General features: G+C 43.9%; 1 protein-coding gene across 2 annotated transcripts in view; it reads right to left on the bottom strand.

The window, feature by feature from the left end:
- Positions 1-2,630: 2,630 nt before the first annotated feature.
- Positions 2,631-26,541, bottom strand: part of LOC146621102 (multiple C2 and transmembrane domain-containing protein 1-like) — a 136,866-nt gene continuing 112,955 nt past the window's right edge. For both annotated transcript variants that reach the window (XM_085368133.1, XM_085368132.1), the window contains exons 17-22: positions 25,040-25,096; positions 18,923-19,021; positions 11,472-11,581; positions 10,747-10,856; positions 10,460-10,557; positions 2,631-2,702 (exon numbers count right to left, since the gene is read on the bottom strand). In XM_085368133.1, the coding sequence (XP_085224259.1) occupies positions 2,631-2,702; positions 10,460-10,557; positions 10,747-10,856; positions 11,472-11,581; positions 18,923-19,021; positions 25,040-25,096 (546 nt within the window). The remainder of the gene's footprint in view (positions 2,703-10,459; positions 10,558-10,746; positions 10,857-11,471; positions 11,582-18,922; positions 19,022-25,039; positions 25,097-26,541) is intronic.

The following is a 26,541-nucleotide window of genomic DNA, read 5'->3' as shown; positions in this document are numbered from 1 at the left end:
ACCATAAATTAACAAGTAATTAGCTATGTACAGTACGGTTTAAAAAATAAATAGTCTCATTTCAACTTGGTGCAAATAAAAGTGCTTTTTTTTTCTCTTTAAAACTGTCAGTCTGATACATTCCTTTTCTAGAACTCATCTTCTTGACATCATACAAAATAAAAACACTTTGGTTTGCTTTAAAACAGAGCCCAAATGAAATATAATGACGAGAAAAGGAGTGAGAGACAGTTTTTGGATGCAATGCCGCACAATAGTCACCACAATTTGCTGGAAAATGACTACATATAGTAGTAGACGCATACACATCAGGTATTCTAACAATCCCTTTAGGCATTATACAAAGCCATCCCTCACGAGTCACAGAGTGGGTTTGCTGAGGAGGCTGTAATCAGTTAGCGACATCGCTCTTAGGGGATAGTCTGTTATTGTCTTTCAAGTGGATTCCCTTAACAAAAAAAAAGAAAAAGAAAAGTAGTGGTCCTTTGGAGTGACAGATCTGAGCCTGTTGATATTTAAGCATGGAGATGGATGGGCAAGGAAGGAGGGAGCGGAGAGAGTAGACAGACGAAGTGAGAGGGTGACAAAACGGCAGAAGAGAGCTAGTTGCGGTGGGAAGAGAGTTTAGAGTATAAAGGCAGAGACACAGACAGACACAGGGGGTGGGGGGGCAAGCAAAGCTAAAGAAGTAGAGGCTGAGAGATGGAGGCAGGGATCAATAGGATGAGAGCAGACCTCCTCAAATGTAGCCTGTGCTGTGATCTTTCAAGAGATGCTCAGCGAGAAGCCCAGGAGACCATCCCTTAAGACAGGGTCGCAACCCCGCTCACTGACGAATGAGGGAACCGCAGAGAGAGCAAATGGAGGGAAGCATGACGGGAAGAAGGATCTGAAATAGCATAAAACACACACATACACTCCTCCTTCCCTGACATCTCAGGCCTAAGTCCCCTTGGAGCCTTGTCACACAATGACTTGCTGCTCATCTAGCATCTAAGCAAACTCTACACCAAGTAACAGCTGGCACTTCTGCTGCAACGCACACATACACACACACACAGCGACTGGATCTAGGCATCAGTCTACAGCTGGAGGGGAGATACAACTGTAACGCACACCGACACTAAGAAAAGCAACTCGTCTTTGATTGCATAAATGCGTATACGCAAACACTCTTACATACACAGTTCACATATACAAGCCTCTGTCTCTGGAAAGACTGATCAAAGTTGAGCTTTGGGCACAGGAGGTGGGGCAGATGGAGAGGGCGGCCAGCCTGGGGCACAGCATCACAGAAAGCATGTTTGCGTTTGTGTGTCAGTTGTTGGTGCGCGTGTGCCTGAGAGCGGGGAGAATGTTCCTGTTCCAATACAATGTTTTTCATCTGTCAGCGTGTAGGTACAGTAAGGCGTGCGTGTTCGAGATCTCTGAGAGGAACTGCGCGTTTACGCGAGAGGAGGATGTTTGTGCCTCCGAAACACAAGATGCTTAAGCGCAGAAGCATGTGTGCGTGTGGCCGTGAACGCGCTCGCGTGTGGCCACCGAGGAAAACACATGGGGGAGATGAGAGGGAAGGAGACCAGCCTTTCAAACAAGATTAGAGCTGCGGCTGCCTCAAGGCCCGGCTGCCTGACGACACTCTGCATAAACTGGGTGACATCTATATTAACACCACGACGGCGGGCCCAGTCTGCCGTGCCGCCTGACAGAGAGAGGAGGCGACTCACTGAATGACAGAGGATTTTGACATGGTTCAAATGAGTCAAACAAGGCAACAGCTACTGATAAAGTTTTCAGGTGTAACACTAATTGTTTACTACAGACTCAGACCTAAAAAAAAAGGAAGTTAATCTGGCCATTGTATTAAAGCACAAACAAGCCTTCAGCCTGTTGATCCAGGTTTGTGTTTGTGTAAAAGGAGATATCTGGGGGCTACCACCGTAATTGCTAATCAACTTGGCTGGCTGAGTTAAGTGGAGACAGTCCAAATTACTGCCAGTGAAAGTAACACTGCCACATCCAAGAGGGAAAGGAGAGAAAACAAAACACACTTCAGTAGAAAAACAATTACAAAATATAAACATATTAACAAAATCATTCAATAACTTAAACGGGAGCTTAAAGAAAGAAAGAAAGAAAATTGAATGCGGTATAAGGCTTCTCCCTTGATAAACACACCAAGTGTCATTTTCTTTTTTTGGAACAGCGAGAATAAATGTTAAACTAATTTTACTTATTGTGTGACACTTGTGGGAAGCTGTCAGAGTGATGGAGAGAAGCAGCAAGGAGAGTGGCTCACACGGCTGATGTAAAGGTCATTTCATCCATCCTTTCCACTTGCCTTTAAAAAAAAATCTAAAGCATTATGGTTACGGTAATAATTTAAGAGGTTTCTCGCACTCATTTTGTTTCATACAAAAAAGGACATTTTGGGAAACAACTGTACACCATGAGTAATTAAATAGGAAAAACGAGTTGAAGAGAATTAAACAGGAAATAAAAACAAAAATGTTAAAGGATAGCTGAGCCGAGCTGCTCCAGAGGAGTCGTCCTCTTGTTCCTCGGTGTCCAGTAATAGACCGAGTGAGGAAAAGTGGAGAAGAGAGGAGTTGGTGGGCGGACGCAGTCATCTACCCGGGGTTGTTTTTCTTCCTTTTATTTGGACTGGGATTGGGATCCAATTTCAGCTCTCGGTACTGCACCTGTTAAAACACATAGAAACACGCACGCACACACACCACCCGGTCAGGTGGAAAGAGCAAAGGATGCTTGAATAGCACAGAAACCCTCCAGAGGCTCTAGTCCAGCTGTGTGGAACAGTGGCCTCAGGGAAGAGATTACACACTGATTACAGCGCGCGCACACACAGATGCGGATGCTCACACGTGCACACACTGACACGATACGTGTGCGCTGTTCAAAGCTCCGACTGCGTGCTCGCTCGCAGATGCACACAAATACACACGTACTTTCACAGATGTGCTACAGTGGCCTAGGGGAAGGGATCACACAAACAAACAAAGAACAGGGCAAGGGCTCATGGGAAAGCTTGGAGAGACAACAGAGTCATTTTGGTATAGCAAGATGGCGAGGAGTGAAAGGGCAGGAAGATGGGAACGAGACAGAATGAAGGAAAAAATGCACCATAACCCGTTCAGAACCAAGGTTTGAATAACTGTTAGCAATATTAATACACTCCTCATCCTATGTAGCTTGATACATACTGCTTTTATATCAGAAGGATTATATGACCTGCTACTAATTTAGGGATAAAGTTACATTTTGATCAAAAGGAGCCAATTAAAAATATCAGCAAACTAAATTCTCTGACCAAATTTTGACTCTTTGCTGTATCCTTTTCTTGGCTGAGAGATAAATGAGCACACTGGAGATTTTCGTGGGACAAAATACAATCTCTTCTCCATGTTTCACTCTATAATCAAAGCTGTATCAGTCACAGCCAGACATCTGACATGGAGAGCTTTCCTCCTTCTCAGGAATGAGTGGACAGTATGGATGACATCTACCTGATGAGGCTCCTGCTTCTGGATGGGCTTTCCTACGCTTATCCCACGTCAGCTGTTAAGTGCAGAACAGCGACATCGTCTAATAACATGACTAAGAAGGCAAAAGGACGATTTTACTTTAAGTAAAGCCCCAATCTGTTGCACATCTGTATACATCACGACCCTATTAGGCCACAGCTGGAAGAAGCTGTTTTATATTTTGGGATATAAATTTATTTGCTTTCTTGCTGAGAGTTACACGAGAAGAGCGATACGGCTGTCACATATGTCAGCTAAATAAGGAGCTGTAGCCAGCATCTGGTTAGCTCAGCTGAGAGAAAAAGAGAAACAGCTAGTCCGGTTCTGCCCAAAGCTAATAAAATCCACGTAGTGAACAGATGAGATTTTACAGCTGGTTTTGCTGTGGATCATTTCTTGATCAGGAGCAGCGACCTCCTGGAGTCTTGTTGTCACCGTTTTAAAATTTGTTTTTTTGTACAAATGAAGTCAACGAGATATAATGTCTTCATTGTGTGCTTTGGAGGTGCTGGCAGGCACATTTTGTTACCTTTGGCAAGCTCTAAGCTGTTCCTATTGTTTTATACCAAACTGAGCTGTGCAAATCATATGTCCGTGCCAGTTAATGGACACATATGAGAATGGTATCAGTCTCGTCACTTTTTTTCACAGCAAGAAAGGGAAAAACAAAGCTTTTCTAAAATGTTAAACTACTCCTTAATCCTATAAATTACCAGGACATTATTTTTGTATCTGCACTGCATCGCTAAACCACTTTAAACAGACATTTTAGTTGCGTATTGCCTCACTTCATCACTTCATAAGATGCTTAGCGTCATCACTCAGGGAGTGTCACAGTATGTCTCAGCAACAAGAATTGATTCACTCTTGACAGAATCCTTTCCAAAGATGGTGAGCCGATCCTAGAAACTGCTCTTACGTGGAAGTGATGGACAGTCAGATGCAAACGGCATCACAGTGGCTGAGTATCAACAAACAGAGGCTGTCACACTCGCTTTCAAATGTGCACATCCGTGCATGCGCGCACAAATGCAGTTGCTAGTCTAGACAAACTCAAGGAAGCGACAAGCACTAGCCACTGAATCGGAATACTAATAGAAAAAAAAAATAGACTTAACAGTGACTGCACCAAAGAGCCAGAATCGTCTGAGGATTCCCTCCTAAGTTGATGTACTATAGGCTACTCTGCCTGGCTGACTGACTGACACTCTCTCTGATTCTCCAGGAAGACAACAAACCGACATCAATATGGTTTCTCTGTTCTGTCTCATGGTAGTTCTGTCTACTGTGGACAGGAACAGCAACATCTTTCAGCACCGACTGGGAACAAGCCTTTATCATCCATCTTTTACTGGTTCCCACTGTCGCTTCAATGAAGCCTTCCAGTCCTGTGCCTGCAAAGCCCAAACACATGTCCACATGTGTGTATGTGCTTCAAAATGCAGACACTCATATACAAATGAACACCAGCAAAGACAAAGAATGCACAGATGCCCACATAAAGAAAACCTAGGCACTTTTTTTAACATTATCAAATCATATAAAAAAACAAACAAACAAACACACACACACACACACATCTACTGTGGGTTATTTTGCTTCCTCTGTCTCACAGTGCTGGTCACCAATGTCCCGTTAAGGTGCTTACAGAGTGGTTAGGCCAGCATGTGTTGCTCTCTACGCCTCACTAAGCAGCCAGACTGCTCTGATTCCGATCTGGATACTCCACACTGTCCACAAGGCAAGCTAACAACATACTTGTATTTATACAAGGTAACATACATAGGGCAGGGATAGCTCAGTAGGTAAAGTGGTCGCCCCATGATCGGAAGGTCGGCGGTTCGAATCCACTTAACGGCTACCCTGAGGTACCCCTGAGCAAGGTACCGTCCCTACACACTGCTCCCCGGGCGCCTGCTTAGTGGGCTGCCCACTGCTTCACTGAGTGAATGGGTCAAATGCAGAGAAAAAAACAAGTAATTTCCCCATGGGGATCAATAAAGTATCCATTATTATTATTATTATTATTATACAGCTGTACAAATACAGTCTGTTTGTTGGACACAGTCAGGAAAGAAGTAAGACTGCACGCCGAAAGGCAATCCAGGTAGAGGAAAGGAGAATGATGAGGAGCAAGATAAAGAAGGGACAGAAATAGACAACAAAAAAGGAACAAATCAACAAAGGGAGAAGGAGAGAAAACAATGAGAGGAAAGAAGAGACTGGGTGAGACAGTGAGACAGAGGGATATCTGTGGATGCTCGGGTGATGACAGATATGTGGGTGGGGATCCTTTTATAGCCATGCCAACTAAAGCAGACAACAGAACAAAAACCCAGGGGACAGAGATGGTTTGTATGGCCCTGTGTGTGTGTGTGTGTGTGTGTGTGTGTGTGTGTGTGTGTATGTGTGTTTATGCAGTGGTAGTTCTGTTAGGGGACCATGACAGTGCTGGCTGAGTGCCCACATTGACTGCAATCAATGACAGTGGTGCGTCTGTAGAAGAACAAGTGGGTGAATTGCTGAATGATTGAATTCACTCGTGAGCAAAGGAATAACAGCACGTCAGCGCGGACATCTATTGTACTCATCATCAAATAACTAAAAGCAAATTAAAAAGATCCAACTTTAATAAAGTGTTTCTCCATATGTAGCTCATTCGCATCTTTCGCTGTTAGTTTTAAACAAGTCAGTATGAATCCAAAAAGTAGGACAGGTATTGTGCGTGATCACTGAATGGCCAAACGCCTACAGGAGCAAAGAAGATACACGGCAATTTAATTCCGTGCGTTGACATTCCTGTCCAAACAATTCCTGTTTGTGAGTGAATGCAAACAAAGAAAAGTTTGGTTGTCAGTAGAAAGTAAGGTTTTGTTTCTCATGAAGAGTTGCGAAGGGGATCAACAAAAAGAAATAGTGCCAACAACAACATTTCAATCAAAACAAGAGTTTTCACTGTGAAGAGCTGCCAGCCGGGAGAAATGGGGGCTCATGCATCACAGGTTCAATTCCAGCTCGCAGGTGACAGGCCCGCCTGATGTTACACCCTTGGCTCCCCACTCACCTCACCTAATAGCACACACGCAAAAGCACCCACACAGGCGCCAAAACCAGTGGAGGCAAGAGCTAGTTAAAGTAAAAAAAACAACAAAAAAACAAAAAACAAAAAGGAAGAAGAAAAAGAAAACGCAGAGGAGGCGAGGAGAAAGTGGGACGTTAGTAAAATAAAATGAACCAAAATTGGGGGGAAAGTAAAAAGTGAGGTAATGCAGCAAGCACACAAGCAATTTGGTGCACGAGCGGGGAACTTAAAGGGAACATCGACAAGAGAAGCGGCGGGTAAAGACCCAGCACTGCTCAAAGGCTGCTCCACCCTCGCTCCTCTCCTTTCCCAAATGTTGACAGTACAAGTGCAAAACAGGCTTTGAAGTGTGCTCCGCTGAAGGGGAGCGTGTACCATGCATAGTGCTTCGTTTAACCGTGTTACCCACAAAGCATCCCAGGACCTGCTCTTCCCTCACTGCCTCTCATGTTCTCTCACCCCCTTTCACACTGAACCTTTGACAGTGTTTTGATGTTGCCAGTGTGGGCAGACAGATAAGGCGAAACCAAGGTGGCTGATAGTGAGCAAAAAAAACAAAAAAAAGGTGGGGAGGGAAAAAACGCAAATAGGCGAGTAAATAAATTGATTCAAAAAAACCTGAGCGAGCTATATTTTAACGACACTATGTCATTCTCCCTTTCAGTCCTTTTTCGCGCAAAGCACGAAACTCGCCGGGTTTCATCTCGTGCGACACCTAAACGAGCATAAGGGTTATTAAATGTTTCCAGGGAAGCACTGCTGTGTACAGTTCAGACATCTGCAGATTGGAAGATTCAGCAATCGTGTCTATTGTTGTGTTGGAGAAAAGGCATTCCAAGGTGACGTAAATCAGTAAGTGAGGGGAAAAAAAGTAAGGAAAACTTTTGCCTGTTAGCTGTTGTGACAAGACACAGACTGAATAGTGACTAATTGCCCTCTTGCAATGAAATGTTTAAACCTCTTGCAAAAGTGGGAAGGGCACAGCGAAGGAGAGAGAGACCTCTAGTAGATGTGAGTGATGGCATTTGGCACCGTTTCAGCCTTTAACTATCCTGCCTTTGTCCCCTGCACGTCCGATGAGGTTTCATCCCCAACATAAATGTTGTCTAAAAATATTAACCCGACTGCCCGCTGTTCATTAGCCGCTAAATTGGAATTCATGCTTATTTTTGTATTGGGGATTTGATCCAGCTCCTTTACACCGATCATAAAGGGCCACTTGGCATGCTAATTGCCTTGCCCCCCATTTACGCACTCCCTGGCTCGCATGGCTAATGGTGTCGTAAAACATACTAGTGCGCTGACACCTCCCAAACACCAGGTAGGGAATACTTGGCGCTATTAAGGTCCTGAGCATGGCCTCGTTTAAGAGGGTATGAAGGATTCCCCGGTATCATCCGTTATCACCAGCGAAAGATCCAAACCAGACACAAGAAACTGTAATCCAAAGAGAGACGGTTGCTCCTTTAAACACACGTGTGCTAAACATCATGCCAGCCTTTAACATGGGTGCTCACAGAGAGAGATAATGATTTAAGTAAACTGTTGAAGTGGTAAAAAGAAACTGCAGCTCCCAGGCTCCGCTGGTGATTTAGCTTTTACAGGGTGTCTGGCAAAGCTGTTAGGGGCCTAGTATCAGTATTTTGAGAGGCTTCCTTTGGTAAAGTGCCTTCCATTCACTGTACGAATGCTGACAAACAAATGTTACTGCAAAGTCATTTCCGTGCTACGCACAATATAAAGAAAAATTAAAAATTAGGGAAGACTAAGGCTATGTCCCACAGCTTCTGCCTTGCTCTATTGTATAGCCTCAGTATATGCAGTGTATGAACTGTGGACCAGTGTGGCTGCCCTTTGTATAGAAAGTCATTAGAACCTCATCAGTTCTGGCACTGAAGCACCTTCAAATGATGCGGAACAGTACACTGAAATACCCCAACCCACCTAACATGCACAACGGCTGGGAAAACTGTGTGTGAGAGTGTGTGTGTGTGTGTGTGATTATATATGTGTGTGAGGTCACACTGAGGCCCAGAAATAGTATTCATTAGTCATCCAGGATGTCAAGCATAGTGGGCCCCTGCACCAGTACTACTGGGTGCCATAGACACGTGCCCGTGAGGGGACACTCCATTTAGACCCCAGCACCTCTGTGCATCATTTGAAAGCCTCAAGGGCTCAATCCCCACAGACGTCTTTGACCCAGCGAGACGGGGGCAGGCAATGAGGTGAACCCACCACCGGAGGCAGCGACCGGACGCACTGCAGAGCAGAACGTTCCGGTCTGTTTTTAGCCAATGACCGCAGAGCAGGGTGCCTTCTCAGAAAACTAATTTTTCCGTGACCATCACGGGTTTGACTAGCTGAATTTCACTGACCTGTTCCTATTTGCAGAAATAAACATTGGCACTGGCTTAACGGGCACGTAAAACAAAGTTTTACTCTTGCTTTCTGCCCTCATCGCCCCTCATGCTTTTCTATTTTTGCCTTCATCTTTTCTCTAATTTTACCCTTCTCACCCCTTCATTCACCCTCGTTGCTCTCAGCGCCTCCAAACTCTCAGTGAAACCTGGCAACAATTACCATTCCAACAGCTGCAGCAATAACCATTACAGTAGCACTTACAGTATTACTTATACAGTAGGCACAACTCCAGCAGCATGGGCACCAGACCAGAGCACTGTGTCTACCCCCTCTTTCCCTAGCCAGCAGGCCCTCATTAGGGGCCTTGTAAAGGCCTCATACCTGCCAGGCAAGGGCCCCTTCACCCTTCAACTCCTCCAGGCTCCAGGTGTGTAAGGTGGCTGCACTTCACCAGAGGGGACAGCTTGGGCTCATTTAACTCGATGGCTACTTGCCCTGTGCCTGCTGCTGCAGCAGGCCCCTGTAAACTACAAAACTGTAAAACTGCACGGGGGCAGAGAGGGGGAGTGGGGTACAGGGGGCTGGCAGGGGTGCGTAGGGGAGCAAGGATTATGACCCCGTAAAGATGAAAGAAGTTGCGGGCAACAAGCGATCAAAGAGGAAGTGTGTCAGCAATGATATGGCAGGGAATTGGTCATATCAGAGGCCCCAGGTCGTTCAGTCTCAGCCTCCATCTGTGTGCGTTTGTGTGTGCGTACTGAACTCAGCTCAGCGGGGCCTAACAGCCACAATGGAAACCATTGGTGCTGGATAACACAACAACTTTCACAAGCTGCCGCTTAATTGCAGTTTAAACTGCACTAGGTCCTGGGCAGCACAGCATGTTACTGTTAGCATAGACACACACACACACGCACACACACCTATATTTTACCTGAGAAAGCATCTGCAGTCATCAGCCACAAAGTTAATCTGATCTCACGGTTAATGTAGAAGCAAAACCGCATGGGGCTGGTTAAGTCTTGGTTTACACTCTGTTTCAATTACTAGCAAAGCTGTGAGACAGCATCTAACTGTAATTGTGTGTGAGTGTACGTGTATGGAGTCAATCAACCTAGTTATATGCTGGCCACTAAACTCACTTAACCTTGTTATCTTACTACACAGCTCCAGCCATGTATGTGGAAATTGAATTAGACTTGGAAGCTTTTAATAGGAAAACACAGAAACAGCTTTGAAACAATTAGATTAGATGTCTGTATGGCTAAAACAATGAATAGTCAGTTCAGCCTACATGAAAGCACAACAGTGAGGAGTCAGAGATCGCGAGGAAGAGGGGGAAAGAAAACAGAGGAGACAGAGGAGATAATAAAAGAAGCCCTAGCCCTTGTCCAAGCCCGGAACTGACAGATGATGATAGTCATCTCAAAAAAGATATAAAAAATGAAACATATAAAATTTCACCCACCACTTGTACATCTGAGGGCACTCTGGACAGAAAGTCTAGCAGCTCATTGTTATCAATGGTGTAGGGATCTCGTAGCTTCTTTGTAAATTTATTCACTCCTGCAGAGAGAAAAGTGGGGGCAGACGGGTAAGAATTGAAAGAAGGAAAGACAGAGACATCTTTATATTTGTTGTACTGTCTCTGTGTGCTCACACAAAAAATATCATGGCACACAGATTTATTTAGCTAGAGTATCTGAATGTTCTTATATACTATATGATGTAATAAAAAATACAACATTAGCTCACCCCAGGCCAGCAAAATATATCGGAGAGGGATGAAATAGAGGATGATGGTGGCCACTCCGAGAGCCACGATAGCTAACCAACTTAAGAAAGGCACAGTCCAGTTAAATGTGCTGCAAAGAGAGGAGATGGAGAGTAATATAAGCAGCAATGCTTACTCCAGATATAATAAAAACATGCTGAGAAATAATGTAGGAATGAGTCAGCAAAGTTTAACAGGTTGCAGGGAGAAATTTTTACACCTTTTTGAATTCATTAGTGTGAATGTTAGAAAGCACTTAGATGTAGAAAAGCACTTTTTTAGAAACAGTTCTTTTACTTGTATCTTCAACTATAACTTTTAATGAAACAAAACTTTCTGCGTATGAACCGTATGTTAAAAAAAAAGGCTGTCAGTACATACAGGGATGTAAAAAATGAATAAATAAATGCTTTTGTGTAAGTGCATGCAGTGTATTTAATCTAATATCTGCATGACAAAAGGTAATGCAAGGTCAAGTAAGATATGGTGGACATAAAGACAAGCAGTCTTTCTATTTGTTCCCCAGGGTTGGGTGTCACACTGGCATTAATTCTTGAGAGCGGCACTAAGTTATACTCAGTTATGCTGGCAAAGGGAACCGGCCAGAGTGGCAGAAAAAAAAGAAAACACAACCAAAACAACAACACAGGGACGTGCGGAGCAGAGCAGAGCGGGCCGGGTGCCGAGGAGCAGGCTTACGACTCACTTCTTTATCCTCTCGCCATAGGAGGCCACTTCATCTAGCGCATTCTGCACACTGATGCACACGTCCTGAATGGCATAAAGCTTGTTCATGAAGCCCTTTCTTTCTGAGTCCTGCAAGAGGACAGATAGAGATGTAGGCGAGAGACAGAGAGAAAGAGAGGATGAGGGAGGAAGATGTGGAGGGAAACAGAGAAGAGACAGGAGGAGAGAGAGAAGAGAGAGGCTGGGCACAGGCGTCTTTGTGAAAACAATACATTTTAAATAGCGTCAAAGATTTGGAGTGGGGAGCCAAATCACCGGATATCCTGCATAAAGTGACAGAGTGCTTTCATTCCAGGCAGTAATAGAGATATAAAGTTGGCAGAACAAATCAAAATGTTTTCCTCCTTACGAATCCTCACACAGGCAAAATTTGAATATGTGAATAGGCAGAGAGAGAAGCAGAATTAAACTGAAAGCCGAATGGATAGATCAATCTTTGGGCTCGCTCTCTCTCTCTGCTGCTGCTGCCAACACAGCTTGGAAGACCAGGCAGAGCTCTCTTTTGTCCTCCTGGCTGGCACAGTGTGATGATGTCACCAGCCGTGACATCATCCTTATTAACACTGTCACTCACCACCAAGACTTCAGAGTGGGAGGGGTCAGGGGGAGTCACAAAATAGGCAGGCAATCTGAAGCCGACAACCCCTGCCCTTCTTACCGAAACAAAGTGAAGAATTTAAAAAGTCATGCAACAGTCAACGAGCTGCTGACTGACAGGCAGGGGCACGACGGATCTGGACAGAATGAGGTGACAGAGAGCAATTAAACGCCATTGGCTGAGTGAGGACATCGACACGCAGACTGGTTGTTGCAATATGTGAATGGTGGACATGCTCGGAAGACAAAAGGGTAGAAAAGAACTATCCAGGAGAAAGTCATACGAGTATTATGTGCACTATCGTGGGTGACCTGTTCATAATGTGGCAGGAGGAGGTGATTTTTAAACAAATTGGTGAAGGAGGAGAAGGCTGTAATTACAGGATGATCATGTGAAAGTTCTCTACCACATCAATGGTGTAAACACCTGTAATAGAAGAAAATAAATTACAGATGCCAAAAACAGTGAGATAAGAAATGGTTTGAATGGAATAAGCTGAAGAAAGTAAATATTTTACACAGTAAAACAAAAAAAAACCCTCAAATCTTAATCAAGAAAAGTTTCCCCAAAACCAAAAGATGATGATATAACCACACATGCCTAGTATTTCTCTCTGTGTGTAGGAAAGACTATGTTACTGATGAAGATTGATGGACGTTGCTAGATTAGAGAAGTAAAGCTCTAAGTAATTATAACTACCATCGCCAAAGAAGACAGTGAAGCAGTCAAAGACCTGAAACCTTCAGGACCTCAAAGGCCTTTACCACATTTCCATCTTGAGGCCAGCCACCTCACCACAACCCTCCCACTGAGACCCAAACTGCCCCCCAAACCCACCCTCGTCTTTTTGCTCTCCGTCCAGGATCAGATAATGTGAAAAATGAACCATGGAGCAGTCAGGGAGACCACATGGCCTCCCCAGCAAAACCACACAAGACAAATAGATATAATTAGACAGCGTCTCTGGGTTATTTTTCTTCGCAAATATTTTACAAGACTCCCTTTCTTTCCTCCTCCCGCTGTCCTCCTCTTCTAAGGCCTTTCCTCAAAGTCCATCTGTTTTTCATTGCTGAGTCAAACAAATCTCAGAACGCAGGGTCTATTGTGCTGGGCTTGGTGAGGCCGAGCCGAGCCAGGCTGGGCCGGGTCAGGACGTTTTATTTTCGGTCCTGGGCTCAGGGGAGAGTGTTTGAGGGCCACAGGAGTGGTGTGAGAGACCGGGCGGGGGTGGAGAGGATAAGTCAGAGGTCATTTGAGTATAAACCATTGCCACATGCCCTTCGGACTGCGGTCTGACTCCTATTTCCTGTCTTCAAACACGGCTTGGGGAGGTGGGAGGTAGCAATAACACCGAGGGCCACGGAGAACCTTGTTTTCCCAGCTTCCCTGCACACTGCGCACATATGGAGTCAGGCAACCTGTTCTTATAATGGAACCTAATATGCACACAAACACACACACCCTACAGCTATTAGATAAGGTTGATCTGCACACCTGGTCTTGCTGCGTGACTCTACAAACAATATCCCAACAGAGATTAGATGATAGGGGTCCTTGATTTCAAAAGGCGGTTTCTTTTTCTACTGAGCATGTTCGCACTACAGTGTCATGACTAATAGAGAAAGTACTCATATCAAAATAAAATCTGCGCTTCTAAAGAGCAGATCCATTACAAGTTTTTTAAATAAAAGACTTGTTTTTCATGCTTTGAGCACATGTAGTTTGCAAGAACCGTGTGTTTCAATTAGCTCACATGTGGTAAGTAATTAGAACATGGTTTTTCCACTCTTGCCCAGCTTCTTGTCTCACTCAGGAGGAGCGAGTGCTTTACAGGAGTCTTAGGACCTGTATTTCCATCTGTGTCTTCCTGTTTCTGTCAGGGAGACTAAGTGGGTTTGTTTGGAGAAGTGAAGGCAAGGCTAGTAAAATCGACTCTGGCTAGGCCTCTCTCTGATTTAGCTTGGCCACAGATGCAAGCCATTTTAATGCTCAAAGCATGCTACAAATCCCAACACCTACAGCAACCCGGTCGTGATGGATGATGCCGCTTGGCTTGAATCAGCCAGGCAACATCATGAACTTGCCTAATGTGTTTAGCATCATTAGTTTTAAACACTCCAGCTTCATCTATACACAATCGATAGACAGACAGACAGACAGACAGAAAAGTCAGCAGAATATTCTACTACTGTGCATTAGAAGCTCCATAAAGACAGTTGGTGAATGAGATGCTTCCTTGTGCAGAAGGAATTACTTGACATCAATTAACTGTCATCAAGTCGGTAGCTGAAATATTTAGTGAGTTAGTGTCCTTTGTTGGGTGAGAGTTGCATGTTTTAATGGCATGGATGCCATTTAAAGAAAATAAATGCATCCCTATGTCCAAGGTTTGCATCATTGTTTGGATGTGTGAAGTGCGGTATGAAATCTCAGCCTTTATTGCCCAGCAGCCAAACAGCAATAAAGGCTCGTTAAAAGTGATGCGAGTTGTTTATATGTGTTAAGGAAAAATAACCCCTCAGTGATACCAGAGAGAGCCCAGGGACACTCTCACACACACACACAGTCAAAGAAACAGCCAAGTCAGGCTAACCACATTGCACTTGCTGGTAAATTGTGGTAAACAAATGTGGTAAACTCCTTGAAAACTAACTTAAATATTTAACAAAGGGAAGATGCACAAAGCCCGGGCGCACTCGACTGTTCCATTTCTCTCTCAGAAAGACACCACCATCACACCAAAGTACATCTATATGCAAAAGTGCAAAGTGAGCAGTTGTAAACTTTACAAAGACAGTTTGTTCTTCACTGACCCAAGGCCTAGAGCTAAACAAGAGAGAGGTCACTGAGGACTTCGCCTATTAGGTTGGACTCAAATATCTGTCCTATATCTACTTGGTGGAAAAGAGAGAGCCATTGGAGACTATTTTAACCTCTGATCACACTGTTCTCCCTGCTGATTTACGCCATAAAAATGATAAACCTAACCGTTATAATGTAGCGGCATATATCCCATCAAACTGCAAAATGAGTCTGAACCACAAGCGGCTGCAGCTCATTGCCGCTGTGCTAAAATTGCACCTGTTTTTCTTTGTTTTTCCTTTTTTTTGCCCCTCTCACTCTGGCAGCACAGTAAAAATTGAAATGTCATATAAAATGTGACAGGATGCTAATATGTGGCTCCCAGAGGGCATCTGAAAGCGTTCTTGTTGATTTTGTAACTGCAGAGAGAGATGACATCCCTCCCATTTCCACCCCAGGAAAAAAAAAAACAACAAAAAAAAAACCCACTGAAAAGTTGAACAACTTGAGGAATGCTAGAGGGTGACACGAATTCAATTTCCAAAGCCTGCGAAAGAACTAGCAATGACACGATAATAAATAGTGCATATGATTAGCATCTACTGTATATTTAAATTAGGTGTGTCGCTACTGAACAAAAAAGAAAACAATGATTTTGTGTTGATAAAGATGTTATTTGGGCGTGCATTTTCTTTTTAATTAGTGGAAATAAAGAAAATGATTGATGAAAGTGCATGTCACTGGAAGGAGAGCAGGCCTTTATTGGTTCATTTGCATTCACCCATGGCATACTGTTCTCTCTAGTGGCGATGTGTCGAGCACTGTACATGAACCACAAGTCGAAACAGAGCACTATAGAGACAGCTTACCCGAAAATGAAAAAGCAGGAAAACATAGAGAACATAGAAAAGAAAAGCTTCCAAAATTGTATTTTATATAAATAAAAACTCCAATTTTCACTGCTGAATTTCTGTTAATCAACACCTTCCCCTTGTTTCTAGTTTTTAAGATTAAATCTGTTTGTGAGCTAAGCATTTTTTGTGGTTTATTTTTCCCATTTTCATGTGTTCATTAGCATTTTAAGAGTAATAAAAATATCAAATGAAGCATGGAACCCATTTTTCTTATGTTGGCCATTTAAATAGTTCAGCTGCTCTAAAGCTATTGTGTTACCGAGGTCTATTCCAAGTAATACCAACTCCACTGGGGACAAGATGAGTCACAGATTTTACCAATTGGGAGTTAAGAAAGGCCCCTGGGGAATAAAAAAAGAAGAAAAAAAAGGACCCAGTGGCCTAGAATACCATCTCTTTTCTGTTAGGAAATGACAACAGGACAAGACAAAGACCCTGTGAATGGCCTCAGATACCACCCTGCAACCTGGCACCTCGCCAGCGCCACATGAAAGGGGCAGATGTTCGATTTTTTTTTTTTTTTTTTTTTTTTTAAATCGGTGGGTACCATTTTAATAAATAATTTATCCCATATAACAGCTAATCCATGGGCAAATGGGTGAGGGGGGATACATTTTTTTCCATCTTGACCTCTCTTTCTCTAAACATAATACAGAAATATTTGTGTTACTGTGCTGTTGAGATGCACAGCACGTCCAGTAAAGATGAGAAGGGGCATCCTGAATCCTGCTCCTATAGGCCGGAGCAGAAAGACTGTATATGTATTTTCCTGCGTTCACATGATGTGCTGCATTGCTCGTTTGAGAGAACCTGTGTGTGCCGAGGGTTGCTTCAACACAGTCAAAGACAAGCTCCAGTTAAGTCTGTCAGCTGAAGGTGGCCCGCGCACGCACAATGCTCTCTAGCGCTAATTAGTCTCTTCACCCAGCCAAGTCCCATTGCGGGGATAAGTTTACACATACTGTATATAAAAGAGAGCGTTAGGGGGGAACGAGAGTAGCGAGTTTTTAAAGGAGGCGGCGCTAATATATTTTCAGTTTGACCTCTGCTTCCTGTCCTAAAGAGAAAGGTTTCTGGCGTTATGAGTGTGAGTTTGTGTGCGTGTCTCTAATGCGTCTGGTTGGCAGGAAGTTGTTTGCCACTGATCATCTTTACCCATATCCCCGTGGGGCCTCTCATCACCTCCACCACACCAGCCACTCTATCAAGGCTCAAGGTCAGGTGTGCACACAAAAACATAAATGACTACTACCTCTCAACTTCTGCTCTTGATCACTTGATCACCTTCTCCTGGCCTCCCGCTGCATGCCACGCCCTGAACCGCCATCCTACCTCACCTCTGCTCCCCCTGCTCCCGCACTCTCCTTCCCCTGTCCTTCCCAGGAAGCAGCCTGGCGGAGTGTGATGAATGGGACGACATTAGTCTTGTCCTCTGTTGGCCTGGTTTAGCTGCTCCAGCCCATCTCCCCTCGTCCGTCCGTCAGTCTGTCAGTCTGTCTAAGTGCGTCTGTTTGTCTAAGTCTCTCTATCCGGGTTGGCTTAAAACACACAGCATCCCACTGTACTGTCAAATGCCTAAAAGATGAGAGTACATATCAGCTTTCATATTTTTAAAATCAGGGAAACATACAAAACTCAAAGACACGCGTGTCACATTTTTAACTACTCTCATTAATGACATCATATTTTAATCTTGCTGGGGTGAAATTGCACCTCAATCTGTAAAACCTGCTAACCTTGGCATGTTTTTAATTATACATTCATGTTCAGACACACAGGAGATAGAAAAAGCTGTAAAATCTACTGTCTTAAACTTTGTTTTGGAAAGGGGAAAAAAAAAACAACAGAACGAGAGTGCATTGCTATGAAGTGAAGGGATCACATCTTCAAAAAAGTAAATAAAATATGCATCCTCTCTGTGCTCATTACAGATTTATGACTCTTGTTAAAAGAAAAGGTGGCGGCTGCCTTCTTACATGTCTGACTTTCAAATTCAGACGACACTGCTGTCAAGTGTTGTGCTCCACATTCTGTCCAATGAGAGACCGAGAGGGCTGAGTGTGTGCCATCTCCAACATCCTATTCGGCGAGAGTCTCGATAAGAGTTACTTTGGGTGGATAAGAACACGCAAGAACTCCTCACCTACAGTGCAAGGAGCTGCTCGTTGTAATCCTTTGATGCATAGTTCATCAATCAAAAAGTTCAGTTGGTTCAGCCACTTGTGTGTATGCGATTCAGAACAATAACAGTTGGGGGGAATAGTCATTGTTGCATTAGGCATAATGAGCATTGGGATTTTCTTCAGCAATATGTGACAATTTTGCAGTTCCTGTAGCAACTTTAAAGCAAAAGCGCTGAGAAAAACATTTAAATCACCGCACCAGCCACCGCACACCCATGCACACACACTCAGGGAACTGAAACTCACTCGAAAATGAGTTTGTTAGCTGTCTATTATCAGTGACTTAGGGGGTCATAAGGTGTGAAAGTAGTCCTTATGTGTAAGTGAGTCCTAATTAGTACTTTCAAAGAAGCTTGAATCTAAAAGCTTACTTTTTGGCACGCCAAAAAAAAACCCCAAAAAAACACTACACCAACCTAGAAGAACATTTTATTCCCTTGTGCTCCCTGTTTCTGTGCAAACTGTATCAAAAATAAATAAGCACAAAAGCACTCGAGTGACTCCCATGTCACCTTTTATTGCCCCAGAACCAAAAGCCCCACCAGCAAAACACACTGTCACACCTCAGTCTACACATTTCACCTCAATGTTTAACAAGTCTACAATGCCACAGGGAAGTCAAAGACAAAGACAGGGGCCGCTTTCCATGCTGGAGCTCAGTAGCTTCCCCCATTACCTTAAAAAGCAGGCACAGGCAGAACCCTTGCAGTGGGTTTGGATTTGAGGGTCAAACGTGCAGTGTGTGTGTGGGTGTTAATCGAGACGCGGACATGGGGGACAGGTACTGTACACAAACCCTGACAGGACGGCACACAGAGGCCGCTGGACAGACGATGAGCTAAAAAAGGGAACTGGGAGACAGCAACAAACACCATCGGGAGTCGGTGCCAGAACCACACACAGATCAACTTACCACCATTGCTCGTATCCATTCAAAGTGCCAGGAAGCCAACATATCCTCGAGGATATGGTTTTTATCACGGCTGTCCTCCCAGGGGCCTGGTTTAGGGTCCTTGTGGATAGATTACAGTGAGATGTTCTCTTTACAACCCACAGAAATTAAAGTCAAAAGGTTTAGAAAATGTGGATGTTTTGCAGCTGTGGTCTTATACATTTATATCACCCTGTGCAGGAAAGAAAACAGCAAAAGCACTGCAATCAAAACAGCTTCAGCCTTGCAATGCAGAAAATATTCTTTTTTTCAGTGCTCATCTTTATTTAAACTTTGAAACAACAGCATTGGGTAGTAAAATTCAAACTAAATATGCATCTCCCTGAGTCCACTGGACTATTGCATATCTATCAGGATGAGCGCCCGTGTCCGCAATCTCTACAAAGACCGTGGTCACTGCACTGTAGCGCATAAGAATAGTGCCAAAAGCAAAGAAAAAAAAACAAACCAACAAAAAAAAAAAGACCCATGGTGCAAAAAATTACCAATTTTCATTTGAACCAGGCTAGAAAGACTGAGAATGAAGGAGTGATGATAGAAAGCGAAAGACAAAGCAAGAGATATGCATCTGGGGGGAATAGAGATAGTGAGAGATGATCCACCTGATGTATGTGTGTGACAAAGAGGGAAAACAAACAAACAATGCAGTGTGTTTTGCATAGACAGACAATACTCCTCTCTGCCTCTTTCACCCTCCTTTTTGTTTTCATTCCTGCCTCTATTAGCAAAACATGATTAAAATGCAGTTCCTACCAGCGTCTCTGCTGAACAACGGGGGAGAAAAAAAAAAAGACAGTGAGATGGGAAGAAAAATGAAGCGGAAAAGTCAAAAGCATCTTTTACAGTGTGACGCTTTTCATCCTTCACAGGCGGCAAGAAGAAAAGACAGACATTCAAACTTTATTCTCTTCCCTTCTCTCCTGCTCTGTCTCTTTCACCCATTCTCCTCAGCAGCTGAACCCCCCCGATACCTGCATCTCAAGCTCAATAGCCTCCCCAGAACAACATTTCAGTCACACTTTTTCCCCCTCTTCCAGAGCATTGATATAATTCCCAGTGCGCTCTTTAGTCCAATTACATTATGCCATGCCGTTATCTGAGTGATCGGCACAGTGCCGTGACTGGGGCTAAGAGAGGAGTGCGGTGGCTTAGGGAGGTGCTACAGAAGCTCTATGTGCTATCTGGAGACAAGTCGTGGAAACAGCGCTGCATGTGCCCTATTTAACTTTTCATGGAGCGCTCGCTTAATAGTATTGAGTGGAGAAAAAAAAACGGAGAAAAGTTGTGGAGAGAAAGACGACAGTCAGCCACATTTGAAAAGAAACAGAGATTCTGGGTGTTAACATCAACAGCTGAAAGTGGCTGTGAGGCCTGCACTGGATATGTGTGCTGATACTAGCCATCCATCAGCAGTTATACGCTTGCAGGAGAAGAAGCGATGAACACATACTGTCATGGTCTGTGGAATGCGTGATGCTCGGGTAGCCACACCCCCGGGCTGGGCCATCACTAGCACACCTGCTCTCCATCCCGGTGATTACACGGAGATCCACTTAATCCGGCGCTGACGGATGCTCCACGCCAGTCCGTAGTCATCCCCACAGTGGTAACCAGACTTCCACGAAAAGTGTGCATTCTCTTCTGCTTGGAACTTTGTTTAACCTGCCTACTTCTGTCCAGATTTCTACTCGGCGTCTGCTACCTGCCTGTCCTCCGGCTCAACTGGATCTCGCGGCGCTCACCTGGCCCACTCGCCATTCCACGGACTTCCTGCCCCCACGGACTGCCACAATTCCCTCCCGAGCTCCCACGGTTCCGTTCTATCGTAAGCCCCTACTCTAACTCAGTCCTGATATGTTCTCCCAGCTTCCTGGCTCCCTAGTAATCATCTCCCCTTTCTATTGCAGCCCCCCGCCGTCCCGATCCCGGCTTCCTCGTGTCATTGTTTCCCCGGATTTTTAGTTTCTGTTTTGCTCTCTACTTTCCCCGGGTCGCCTTTCGTTGTTTTAATAAAGTGTCTTTTTGTTAGCTCGGAGTCTGCGCCTGGATCCTTTCGTGCCCGCGCACCACGGCGCATGACACATACACACACACACACACACACACACACACGGGCAGGATTGTGTGCACCCATACATGTTCTGTATGTTGCATGAGTCATGCCTGCAGGGACAGCAGCAGAGGGTGAAATGGCTGTCTCAGCACTACAGATGAGTAGGATAAGGAGAAACTCTGTGGCGGTATGAAGAAACAGGGAATTCTATATAACTCATCAATAGCACCTTTAAAATCTACTACTGATATGTCAGGTTGGATGTACACACATTACATGAGGATATCCTAAATACTAGAACTATATTAAGCCTCTGCCTCAATAGGTTAAAAAAAAAAAAAACTAAATTATAGAATAGCCGGTGGGTTACTGTTTGACCCCCAAATCTGATGCCTTGAAGAACTGGGTCTATTAAAAAAAAAAACGACGACAAAACATTCACATTTTTTCAGGTCAATGTTCAAACTAAGTAATAACGTCTGCTCTATATTTACTACGAGGAGAAAAACGAGTCGGAATAATCGAGAAACCAAAAAGATGATTTGGTACATGTGGTATGTCTGTGTACGTGTGTGTGTATGTGAGCGAGATATTGATAGATAGGCATAGAGGGAGAAAGAGAGAGGGAGTGCACCGAGCAGTAAGCCCGTGAGCAGGACATGATTGCAGTGTGTATCTTATCTGTGTCAGGTCCTCCTGAGGCTAGTGGAGCCTAGCTGAGCGGAGCACAAGCGCTTCAGTGACCAGTCAACCGTGTGAGGGTAATCTCCTCACTCCTTCAGTCTGTCTCTCTCCCATTCACTCTCTCTTTCCATTTTTCCAGTAAGCCCCCCTCTGGGAGGCAGCTGAGCTGCACACACACATCCACGTGAGACGTTCACACAAACACATTAACGCACACAAACACTCGCACCCGTGCAGAGCCTAAAGGCTACTGGCTCATGCCAGCTCTGGACAGCGAGCCCACAGGTGAGTGGAGACATCACAAGCTACATTATACACTTAAGCCCCTGCAGCCACATGCTTGTAAATACAGGAATGTGCAGCGTGTTTTTGCTATCTCACACTGCTCAAGCTGTATTTCAAGATGGTGAAAGGGGTCTACAAAGATACTGCAGGATGCAGTTTTAAAAGTGTAAGACAGGTTTAAAAGAAAACCATGGATTTGCTTTGTGTAAAAGGCCACAGATACCTGTCCATATCATTTAAGAGATTCCTTTTGGCATTTCATAAAAGAAAATCAAAGACGTGATTTTATAATCAACAGCACAAGCTGAGTTAAAGGTTTTTCGATCATAAATTAGACTACAGGACTCTCAAATCGATGAAAAAATGTAGACCTTTTTATCCCTCAAACACTCATCCTTATATGTAGTATAAATAATAATAACCGTAACTGTTAAATCTAGATACGCAATTTCAATAAATGTGTCTCTTACGTTTATGTGTTACATGAGTAATGCACTTCGGGATAAAAAGAAAAAAATTCCATATCAAGGTGAGTGCACACACACACACACACACACACACACACACACACACACACACACAATGTGACGGAAGGGAGAAGACAAAAAGAATTAGTTTATGTCTAACATTCTTTCACCCTTCGTGTGCTTGCCTATTTGGCTTTAACAACTCAGCCGTCCCCATCAATTAGTCTAGATGCTGGACTTTCATTGAGATTAAGTGACTAATATCAGTGCTTGCTCACAAGAAAGACACTTTTCACGTCTGCCCAACAATCTGTTAAGTCAAAACACATGTGGTAATCCAAGGCAAAAAGCCTGCAAGGGGTCCTCTATGCAATGAAAAACAGGTGCTCTAGTTTTTGGCCATGTAATACCCCATTTACCCTCTGGAGCAAAGGTTATCCAGCTAATAGCTGCCTTGTGGTGCACTGGGAAGAGCTGTGCACATGGCCCAAGTAAACATCTGGGACGGATTGTACATACTTGCAACATATGCTTCAAGTTCAATTAAAATGAGGCCTTGGCACATTTATTAATCTTTTTTTCCTCTCCCTTTGCTCTCTCTCTCTCTCTCTGTTGCTCTCTTTCTCTTCTTCCCACTCTCCCCTATAGGCCTGTGCCATTAAAGAGGCCTCCTTTGACCCGTCCTTCATACTTACTCATACAATCTGAAGCTGCAGCTCATATCCAATGTAAAAGACCTCATATCCAATGTGAAAGACAAATTTGCTAAGCCCTGAAAGTCCATTTGTTCTGCACTTAACCAGGTTGGAGGGAGAGCAAAGGGAAGAGAGTGTGTGTCACAGCAAAAGGGGGGGAAAAAAGTCAGGGAAGGGGATGATTGTGGAAAGGGGAAGAAGGAGAGTGGGAGGGGAGAGAGATGTAGGCGAAGAAAAAAGAAAAATGCCCCCTTTCAACTTCCCTACAGCTCAAATGAAATGCTAACAGTTGAAGGGAGCAATAGATCAAAATGTATGAAGCCAGAGTTGGTAAATTGTAGCCTTTGTGGCAGCTGTGCTATCCAGCATCCCAGCCCTGTGTGAACACAGAGCAAGGCCTTCTTATTTGGAATAATCAGTTCACCACCAAATCTGACGGAGGCCGCACAAACTGCTTCCGCACCTCATTTCAATATGAAAGTCCAAAATGTATTTTATATAATCTGCAGCTTTTCAAATGCTTGTATTTTTTATTCCCCCACCCCACAGAGAGGAGGTTAGAAATGCAATAAGGAGGACAGACACAGGGAAGGAGTGGGGGGAAAAAAAGGTTCAAGGTTGCCTGGTGCATATCTTCAGTCAGTGCCCCCCTGTACATTTCAGCCTTGGAACTTCACAGCCAAGAAACTTTCCTTCTGCCTCTGCACTGTGGGAGAGGATGTAATGCTCACATATTGCTGTGTGTTCATCCCTCAACTGGCTGCCTGGCTGATTGATTGCTGACTTTCTAGTGGGATGACTGTTTGACCAATGACACAATAAATGTTGCTTCTTTTTTTAAAGTTTTTTTTCTTTAACCATTCCTTTTTGTTGTCTGTTGTAAAGTTGGCGTTAGATAAGTAAATGTAGCCTACAAGTCCAACATCAGCTTTCTTGGAAATGTTTTTTTTTTTAAAACATTACCAAACCAGACCATCCATATTATCACATCACAATCTGGTGTGAGGCAGAAAAGTATCAAGCATCAAGTCAAATCATTTTCATTTTCACACTAAATAAAACCAAGTGCAAACTATGCTAAAATGCCACTCTTGTTTCACACTGCTTGAAACCTCAACACACCAGAGTCTGAAGGAGAAAATTACTTTCATTTCAAACCTGACACACAAGAAAAGCAGACAACACAGTGGGTAGATTAAGCGCTGTGCTATTTCAATTACCATTCCCAGGTGGAGCACTGACAAGGTTCTGTATCCCGTCCAGTGGCATTTGTTTCAGTAGCTGTTCCTACAGTGCAAACGAGCGGAGGCAGTAAAGCAGCCACCTGTTGTTACCTGATAGTGTCTGGACAAGCCCAGATGCTGTTTTACTGCGACATAAAGGAGCAGTGAATGGACCTAAATAGCTAACTAAGCACTTTATATGGGTGTATGTTCACAGGAAGAAAGACTGAAGCACAGTGTCTGTAAAGTTAGCGCACTGTTGTACGAAGGGAAATTTAGGGATAATGCACCAAAGCGCGTCGAAAAGATCAAAAACAAAGCGAAACCCCGAGCAGAAAAGGTGAGGAATATGTTATGTACACACCTAAAGAGAAAATTTTTGAAAAGGTTAAAAAGGTTGTACAATCTGTGAACATGTGTTTGTGCCTCAGGCAGTGAGAATATCTGAACAGGGGGAAGAGATGGGAGGGGAAGATGGAGTCATTTTGTTAGTCTGTTTGTGTTTCCGGTCTCTGAAGCAGTGTCAACCCCTCCTGAGGCAGTGTGTGTGCGAGTGTGTGTGTGTGTGTGTGTGTGTGTGTGTGTGTGTGTGTGTGTGTGTGTGTGTGTGTGTGTGTGTGTGTGTGTGTGTGTGTGTGTGTGAATGCATCTCTGACACGAGACATAATTACCTTGTCATCTTTGTCAAAATCCTCATCCTCATCCTCCAGCAGGTCCTCCACTGCTTCCTGACAGTTGCAACAGAGCAAAGAGAAAAACGAGAAGGAGAAATAAAATGTTTATGCAACAGCTATAGTGCAGATAAACATTAGATAACAGAGGGTTAACATCATCAGAGCATCCAAAGAGGCATATTAAAGCTGATTGGTTCTGCTTATGTCTGGCAAGAGTTTGTTAATGAGTATGGAAGACATGCAGAAAGCACAACTATTGGATTTGTGAGTGCTAATATGTCATAAGCTTCAGAATGGTTCTCAATTAGAATTTAATTTTAGAAACATTCTGTTGTTCAAATATGTTGACACTTCTGGAAATGCAAGCAAATGCTCTGGCTTTGAATTTCCACGGGCTGAGGATTAAAGTCTATTCAAGCAGTCAAACGGCATTGCACAAAAGCATGTAAGACTTATACTGTTCAAAGGGAGAAGACAGCAGAACTCCTCTTCTTCTGACCTCCTTAACCTCTGCATGAGTCTCTCACCTCCACCACTGGTTTATATACATTCAGTTCTCTATGCTTTTTTTTCTTCTTCCTCGCAGACGCTTCGTAAGAGAAGAAAGAAGAAAAGCCTGAAGTGCAGAGACCGAGTCACAAAGAACAGCAACTATTTGCTTCAGTGATCCACAACCGAGAAAACTGGAGCCGACCTGACTCTGAAGCCCCGAGAAACCACAAGACATACTGTAGAACACAAAGAAAAATGGCATGATTTACGACGCTTGCTCACGCTCGGTCTAAATTCACGACAGCAAACATAAAGGGTACTGGACAAAATAAGTAGCGCACATTTTAAACAATTATTTAAGACACACTGGAATCACATAGAGACCTCTATGTGTGAAAGCAAGGCAATAATCACACGTGTATCCATAGAAGTTCATCCCTGAACACCTTGGTTCACACTTGGCTGTGTCTTGATACCACCAAAGTGAAAACCATTACAGCTGCATCTTATCCACCCTCTATCAATGACACATCACAGCTTATCATATGACAAATCATATAGTTGCCCACGATTTACATAAACAAACAGCCGTATCATAAGCCCTACAGCTGTCAACCTCGGATTTGATCTGCTCTCATTGTTTGATAGCGTTACCAGCCCCTACCCCCTCGAAAACCTTCACCCATCCCCGACATTACCGCGCACCCCCCAGCAAATCCAGAACAGTGCAAACTAGTTTGGAGAAATCCAAAAATCATTACTTAACAAGACAATAGCTTTTGTCCTTTTTGTTTTTCATTGGAATACGGGGGGAAACTATGTGGCGGCTGACATAAGCCTCTTATGTAAATGCAGCTTCCCACACAAACAAAGACGAGTTCAGTCAGAACAGCGGAGTCGAGAGGGTACTGCGTGTGCGTGCGTGCGCGTCCCTGTTCTATCAATATAAGTGAATCGCTAGGGCAAAGTGCTGTGCATGTATGTGTGAAACTCCTCATTTTAACTGT

Source organism: Diplotaxodon limnothrissa, linkage group LG12 (genome assembly GCF_057381915.1).
Source record: "Diplotaxodon limnothrissa isolate DT_005_m linkage group LG12, D_limnothrissa_male_GT1.1, whole genome shotgun sequence".
In the NCBI taxonomy this organism is placed as follows: domain Eukaryota; kingdom Metazoa; phylum Chordata; class Actinopteri; order Cichliformes; family Cichlidae; genus Diplotaxodon; species Diplotaxodon limnothrissa.
The sequence above is the reverse complement of the archived record's forward strand: the minus strand, read 5'-3'. Positions and strand labels throughout refer to the sequence as shown.